We start from the raw sequence: 8,156 nt of genomic DNA, 5'->3' as shown, positions 1-8,156 counted from the left end.
AACATGATTAAACATGAGGAGCAAGACTGCTTTTTCCTTTATCTTTATTGTTCTGCTCAATGTCACCTTTAAAGGCCAATGAGTACTGTCGTTGACTGCTGAAAATATATTTGAGAAAAAACAACATTACACTTGTATTGATAAATCAGTAAAGAACTCATCATAAAGCTAGTATTTTCATGTTCAGCTAACCAAAACAAAAACACAGCTTTACAATATACTCTGAAGGGGGGAAAAAGTAAAAAACAAAACAAAAAGAAAAAAGGGCAGGTTGTAGCAAGTTCACATCTGCATTGTGAACACGAGGGCTGACAAGGAGAGAAGATTGAGAGATATAATACAGTGGGGAGCTGAGAAAAGCTGCGTGGCTTTGGTGGGCAATAACAATCCCTTTTAGCCAACAACACCCATAGATCCTGGGTGGCTAGGTTACACAAGTACATAATTTGAACAATCTCAGTGCGTCTAAAGGAATTCACGCAAGATGGCACACTCATTGGTCGCCACCAACTCAACTCTATTGCTTGTCACACGTTAAGCCACAGAGAACATCAAACTTGGGAAAAATAAAAAATATATAAGAATTTATATATATTTATCTCTATATATTCTATATTCTCTGAAACAGCAGGATTAAAAAGCTTTTGACAATCAATCAAGTGATAACAAAATGAAGCAGAATGGAGTCCAAGGTTCTACCTAAAGGCATGTCAGCGCACATGGGGAGGGCAGGGAAGGTGGAAAAAGCCAACAAGCTTCAAACCTTTCGACACAGGTTATGTAGTAATGAAACAATTCTTTAAAACATGTCTTGAATGCATTCGTCAGTCAAATACATCCTTAATTAAACCCAGTAATGATCCGTCTCTCTGAAACCAGGGGCTGCAAGGCAAAAGTCACTCTAATTTGCAGCCTACTGGAGACATCACAGCACGTACATTGGTCCATCCCGCCAAAAAAACATCCTGTTTCAAAATGAAAAGCCACCACAAAAAAATTAAAATAAAGAAAAAAAGGTTTTGTTGTATGATGTGCATTTTGTTAAAACTGGAACTCCATTCTTTCCCTCATGTATTAGCAAAAAACTGCTTGTAATGCTTTTGGTTGTACTGTGTTTCCATTGTGCTGTGACTCTTATTCCAATTAAGTTTCACTGGAACGATAGAAACATGACTGATGTCTCGTGTAGAAAAGGGCTCTTCCCTCAGGTACGACAACTACCACAGGTCCTCAAGGTCAGCACCACTCTGCAGAGAGAGAGAGAGAGAGCGAGAGCGAGAGAGTAGTAGTCCATAGAGAGTAGACGATGAGTTGAGAAATTGAGAACACAAAGAAAGCAAGCATTACATAATCATTACATAACCTTTCAAACTAGAATTGTCAAGCTTCCTGTTTCTTAGCCTAATATTTTTTTGGTATGAATAGAGAGAGTACCTGTGATTGAATAATTTCTATACCGTAAAACCAAAGCATTAAAATGATCTGAAAAATTGTCATCATTTACTTACAACAGGTTGTTCCAAACCTTTATGGCTTTTTCTTTTTCTTTTGTGGAACACAAAAAGTGTTAATATTAGCCTCAAGTCACCATTTGCCTTCATTGCATTTTTTTTTTTTTTTTTTTTCTTTTTTCATACTATGAAATTGAATGACTGGGGCTATCATGTCCTTTTGTGTTCCACAGAAGAAAGTGATATGGTTTTGGAATGGCATGAGGGTGAGTAAATTACATAATTAAATTTTTGGGTGAACTATGCCTTTAATGGTGCTTTATAAAACCCAGACATGATTTTGAGTGATATAATTTGATCCTTCACTATGAATTTGATGTTCCTTCTCAATAAAACCACTATGATATTACTTCCTCCTCTCACTTCTCAGGAGGCATGTTTTCCCTCATGTACTACGAGGAAAAAATGCACTTTTTGCACAATTTCTGTAGTACAATTTATTCAAAGAAGCATCTTGGTAAGCCATTTAATAGTGTCCTACACGCATAGGACTTGAAAAAAAATCCAAGTTAAACAAGCCATCTGCATTCATTGACAGAAACACTGTCGCTTTGGTAATATAAAACAGTAATTCAGTAGCCAATATTCTATTGGGCTTGAACGAGATTTAACAGGTGAAGTAAAATATACAGCACTACATAAAACAAAACTGTATAGAAACAAACCAGCAATTCATTCAACAGATTAATGGAAAATTCCATCAACCTTTGATGCATTTATAAGATTAGTACATTTGGGGTATATTTAAGTGAGGTTCTGCCACTATGTTCAGACGCACACAAGTCGTTCTTTCTGCGTATCAACTTACCAAATGAAACAGCTGGGCTGCATAAATCAAAGGGTGAACACAAAATCAAAGAGTGAACACACATATGTAATTAGTTTTATTATTGTGCATTTTTACTTTTTATGTGTCTCGAATTATGGAAGTGTACATGTGTTCTGTATGAGAATGTAACATGCTTTATGTTTGAGTAAGTATGCTACAGATATTGACTTCAAAAGTGTACCTGAACATCCTGATGAGTGGCAGTCTTATGTAAATCAATAATACTGTAGCCAATCACAGCAGCTATTACAAAACATTACAAAATGTGGCTGTGCAAAATATATGTTCCTAAAGAAAATGTAACTAAAAGACAAAAGGAAGGATGGACAAATTATAAAGCGTAGGCTACTACACAGAGAAACACAAGGATCTAGTCTACTCCACAAAACAACCCAACAAACATCTTCAACTTTAAGGACAGTCCAAGAGAAAAATGGATCTCTCTCACACACTCATCAGATCTCTTGGATGTCCAATAGGGGAGAGGGGAACACTTGGATCCAAATTTCAGCTTTGTCCAACTAGTGTCCAGACTTACACTTAAGAATGTGTCTTACTAATTAAAGCAAACCGAAACTAACTTTTGACACATTCTCCTAATGTGTTTGCCCCACACACACTTATGTTCAGAGGTACAATGACAAGGCAGGTATACAACTGCAGGCTTTCCACTGCAAATTTCCATGCAATGCACTGTGAAATTTCTCCAGACAAAACGTTGTATAGTGACATCATCATCATGAGACATGGGCATAGCTGAACAGCATAAAACTCTGTTTATAAAATTGTTAGTTCCAACTCTAAATTATGATTTGATGAGCAGAGTTTGAAGTGCTCATAAAATGGCAATAAACTCACACCTGTAACCAGACATTCTATATTAAAGGAATGGTTCCCCCAAATATAAAAATTCTGTCATTATTTACTCACCCTTGTGTCGTTCCAAACCCATATGACTTTCTTCAGGGGAAAACAAAAGGTGAATTAGTGTGGTTTTATGGTGTTTTTTGTTATTTGAAATTTTACAGACCAGAGTCACCATTTACTTTTAATACACTGGAAATAAATCCTGTGAAGAACTTCTTTTGTGTTCCACAGAAGAAAGTCACACTGGTTTGGAGCAACAATAGTGCGAGTAAACAACAGAATTTGTATTGTTTGATTGATGCAGCAAGTTTCTACATTGCTTGGCAACCACAAACACCCTAACGATAGGCTTATGAACTAAATTACTTGGCAAATTATTTATTCTGATTATTAATTAATTTAACTAATGGTTGAAAACTGGTTTTATATTGCTGTTGCACCCTGTTATGCCCAGTGACGTAATGTTGCGGTGTTGTCCTGTGCTGTTTCTTTTCCCTGCCTGTGTTCTTCTCTCCCTCTCTGACTATATTTACATAGACAACATAAAGCAGTCTATTGCGAGAAAGCTGCTTAAGGCTCGAAATTGGTGTATGGGTTAACATAAGCGGTGTTCGCGGCTTTCTCTTTATTGCTGTATACATGCGGCTCGGTCAGTAAGCAGCTTTCTCCGCAGCAATGTAATTTACCCGCAACGCTTGTGTAAATAACACACATGGCATCTGAGGAAGACTTCACTATTTTACTCTGTTGATTTGCTTTATTTCCAGATATTCCAGAATTGTTGCCATGTTTGTTTCCCTCACTTTCTATCATGAACTGCAGCAGAATTGCGCTGCAATAGTGGGGTTTCCCCTCTTACAAAAAACTCTGGGATTCCCCCAATGTACAAGCGCATATACACAAACGTAAGGGACAGTTTATTTTACATTGATGTGTATAAATGGGCATAGTATATAGTTTGTGATTTTCCCACTGTACTTCCAGAAAAGCTTAAGTCTTTCTGCTATGTTGACAGGTTGTTGGGCTCCTCCACCCTATGACGTTTGTTATCTGGTCTGTTTACGCACATGCACACTCAAAAACCAGCTAGAACGCTGTTTATGCATTTACCTGTCAACAATAACACACGCTCTTTGGGAGAAACCTAGGTGTGTTAAACTGCTTGCTCTTACTCCCTCTTAATCCCTAAAACGGCGCAAGGATATCTGCATTCTTGTTTACATGACGTTTCAGAATGCAGCTTTCTGCAAAAACCCTGGAATGAGCCGTTTTCTTGAGCGCATGTAAACTTGGTCTCTCTTCTGTCTCCACCTTTCACAGGATTGGACCAGCCTGGATTGATCTCCAGTATAAAAGTCTGCTGAACCTACAGGGTGAGCTCTGCTGAATTTGTGATTTCCTGTTTATAAACTCTGTTGTGCTAGGAGTGTTTGTTGTAGTGTGCTGTAGTTTGTTTGTTTGCTTGTTTTGTTGTGACTGATGAAAATACCATTGTTTTTTTTTTTTTTGTTTATCAATCTCATTTCCTTTTTGTACATATTTGTGTAAATACAGGCAATTCACCTTTGGAAAGCTGTAGGGAGTGGGTGCCATTTTTTTGTATAGAGTACATCCTTTTTCCCTTGTTTAGTATTAGTCAGGGAGTAAAGGTAATTACTGTATATTATTTCTCTTTTATTTGATAGTTTGTTGTTTTTCAGGACTTAGTTTGGGCTTTGGTTTGTTGTTTTGGCTTATGCTCACCCCTGAAGTTGTTGCTTCCACTGTGTTTTTTTAAATAAAGAGTTGAAGAACTATATTCATTTTGTGTTCCAGTTTTTTGTTGTGGCCTCAACCTAGAAAGGGTTGTAACACAGCCATTTTATCCACAGTTTTCCTGAGCAACCACTGGGCGATGCCATGATGATTCTAATTGCCTTTATTCGGTTTCTGATCTCATGAGACAATGTAAAAACTTCCAAAACAAGCAATCCAGATGGAGAACAACAACCATTTAAGGGTTTTCTTTTTTTTTGGACTAAAATTAATTTCAGGCTCAAAGCTGTTGTTGGCTGTCATAACAACTCAAAGTAGTTAATGAAATCAACGTAACTAACCTAGGACCATCGCTTCATGTCACCCACACTCTTAGGTGAGGCACTGTCAATAAAAATTGGTCATCTTGACTCTGTGAGGTCTCAGCACTATAAAGCCACATATTTTTGACAATTTTTAATGTACTGTATTACTTTAAACATTATATTACCCGCTAAGAATACGCCGACACAAGTGAAAACACTGGAGACTGGAAACTGAAATACATTTCAAACATGTCGAACACATTTGCGTTCAGGAAAAAGGTGGATAAAATCAAGCTGTGTGTTAGTGATTTTACCATGGCTAAAAGGGGTAACACTTCATGCTTCCCGCATTTTGCCTTTTCTCATGGTACAATCAATACACCTCTTGTGGCTTGTTGCTTTATTATAAGCTATTATTTTTATTTTTTTTAAAGTGCTTTCTTGGTAACTAATAACTTCCCATTTGTCACCTGCCTGCACAGTGATAAAACACTGATCATCCTTGATGGGTATATTTTGAGTGCTTGTGATGTGATTTTAACTGCTGTGCTTTGGGGCCCATCTGAATGAGCTAATTACAGCTGCTGCATTTTGAGCAGGATGTTTTACTCTCAGCAGTAAATAAACAAATCAAGCAGAAGAGTGGGATTGAGAGAGCAAATACTCTGTGTAAGCATGTGAGGTGTGGATCAAGGTAACGTCTCATGATGAGATGAATCAAATCAGTCAAGGGGAAGGTAATACTGTATCTCTAAACATCTACCCTTATATGGTAAGCCCTGGGGCTAACAGCACAGCTGCCATGACTTGGAGGTTGGTTCTAGACCTTTCAAAAACCATACTCACACCATCTTCTTCTCTGTGGGGGTTCAGCCGGTTGTATACTGCTTCAATAGCACTGTGCCTGCAAAGACAGAAAACAGACAAACTGCATCAGAAAATGTAAATACTTAAAACACAAATTTCCAAAACATGAAATTACTCCTAACCCTCATCCCTCTTTTATTAAAAATATACAAGTATGAGTCACTATATATTCTGTACCAAGAATATGGAAAAACTAAACTGGACATGACTGACCTTCCCAGTCACCCTATAACTGTGCATCACACACTGCATAGGGCAGGGAGATTACCTGAGTGAAGTACAGATCGAGAACAAGATGAGGTTTGGGAAAGACTGTCAACTTGTCTTTCTATATAGTGGTTGTGGGTACAAGACATGAACAGGTATATGCTATTCAGCAGATATGAGCAAACTGGTATTAAAGTGATAGTTCACCCAAAAATGAAAATTCTCTCATCATTTACTCAACCCCATGCCATTTCAGATTACTTTCTTCTGCTGAACACAACAGATTTTTAGAAGAATATTTCAGGTCCTCACAATGCAAGTGAATGGGTACCAAAATTTTGAAGCTCAAAAAAGCACAAAGGCAGCATAACAGCAATCCAAACAACTCCAATGGTTAAATCCTTGTCTTCAGAAGCTGTATGATAGGTGTGGGTGAGAAACAGATCAATATTTGAGTCCTTTGTTATAAATTCTCCTCCCTGCCCAGTAGGTGGTGATACGCACGAAGAATGTGCATCACCAAAAACACAATACATTTTTTTTTTGAAAGTGGAGATTAATAGTAAAAAATGACTTAAACATTGATCTGTTTCTCACCGACACCTATCATACAGCTTCTGAAGACAAGGATTTAACCATTGGAGTTGTTTGGATTACTTTTATCCTGCATTTATGTGCTTTTGAAGCCTCAATGTTTAAGCACCCATTCATGTATGGCATGAGGGTGAGTAAAAGAGATTTTTCATTTTTGGGTGAACTAGGGTGTATAGGTTACATAGCAAGACTGATTTTGTTTTTGGACCTACTTGGGACCAGTGTTGGGGGTAACATGTTACAAGTAACGTGCGTTAAGTAATCAAATTACAAGTAATGCAATATTCTTTTATTTTAGACCATAATATCAGAGTTTCTTTTTATATAAATTAATGTTTTGCTGTTGAACACCTCTACTTTCCCTGTATTGCGAGAAATCAGGAGTAAAAGTGTGCAAACTTTGGGGAGGACCCATAGTCCATGATGGACATTGTAGCTCTATAGAGTGTGAGGCCAGAGACTATTTAGCAGAGACGAGTCACTTCTATTGAAATGAATGGGTGAAACTGGAACGCCCAACCAAGAAGCCCTAGCACCCAACAGTCAATGGATGTAACATGTAAGTCCCGCCTTGCAGGTAAAAGTGCCAATCACCTTTTAGATACAGACATCACCTGTCAATCAACTCGCTAAGGCGCATGCGCATTTCATGTTTTAGCATAAAATGAGGTCAACATTTGGTTGAAATGCGATTAATTCATGTGTTAATACACACTGCATTAAAAAAAAATTCAGTAAACGCGTTTAGGCAGAGAGATTATAGACTAGTCTTCCCACTGGCCAGGACATGCGGGTCACCATACACGGTGAAATACTCACTCAATTCACTGACTTATGCAGCCGAACTGCTCCGTGTTACAACTCCCCATAACTGGGAGAATGGGATGAGAAAAGCTGACTTTGGATCAGTGGTTCCGAGCAACATTCTACATCGATTTTGTATGCAGAGAAAATACCTTAGTTTCTAAAAAGATTCTACATTTTTGTTTTGTAATAAACAAGTAGTTTGATTCATGAAACAAACCGCTGTTATGACATCTGGTAGCATTAAAAACGATTAAATTAAAGTTGTATGCGATCAACCAGTGGCATCTGTATGCACTGCAGATCAACAAGTGTGCACTAAGATGACTTAAGTGAAAAATATTCTTTTATTATCAAACACATTCCTTAAACATGTTAGGCTGGCATTCCCCACTGAAGTTTATCCTGACTTTTGAA

General features: G+C 37.6%; 1 protein-coding gene across 3 annotated transcripts in view; it reads right to left on the bottom strand.

Moving 5' to 3' along the window:
• Positions 1-27: 27 nt before the first annotated feature.
• The window catches only part of LOC127413664 (protein phosphatase 1B-like), a 54,175-nt gene continuing 46,046 nt past the window's right edge, over positions 28-8,156 (bottom strand). For all 3 annotated transcript variants that reach the window (XM_051650967.1, XM_051650966.1, XM_051650968.1), the window contains 2 exons: positions 6,114-6,171; positions 28-1,247 (listed from right to left, as the gene is read on the bottom strand). In XM_051650967.1, coding sequence (XP_051506927.1) covers positions 1,218-1,247; positions 6,114-6,171 — 88 coding nt within the window. In that variant the 3' untranslated portion in view covers positions 28-1,217. The remainder of the gene's footprint in view (positions 1,248-6,113; positions 6,172-8,156) is intronic.

This window comes from Myxocyprinus asiaticus, chromosome 23 (assembly GCF_019703515.2).
Source record: "Myxocyprinus asiaticus isolate MX2 ecotype Aquarium Trade chromosome 23, UBuf_Myxa_2, whole genome shotgun sequence".
NCBI lineage: Eukaryota > Metazoa > Chordata > Actinopteri > Cypriniformes > Catostomidae > Myxocyprinus > Myxocyprinus asiaticus.
Note: the sequence above shows the minus strand (reverse complement) of the source record. Positions and strands in the feature narration are given on the sequence as shown.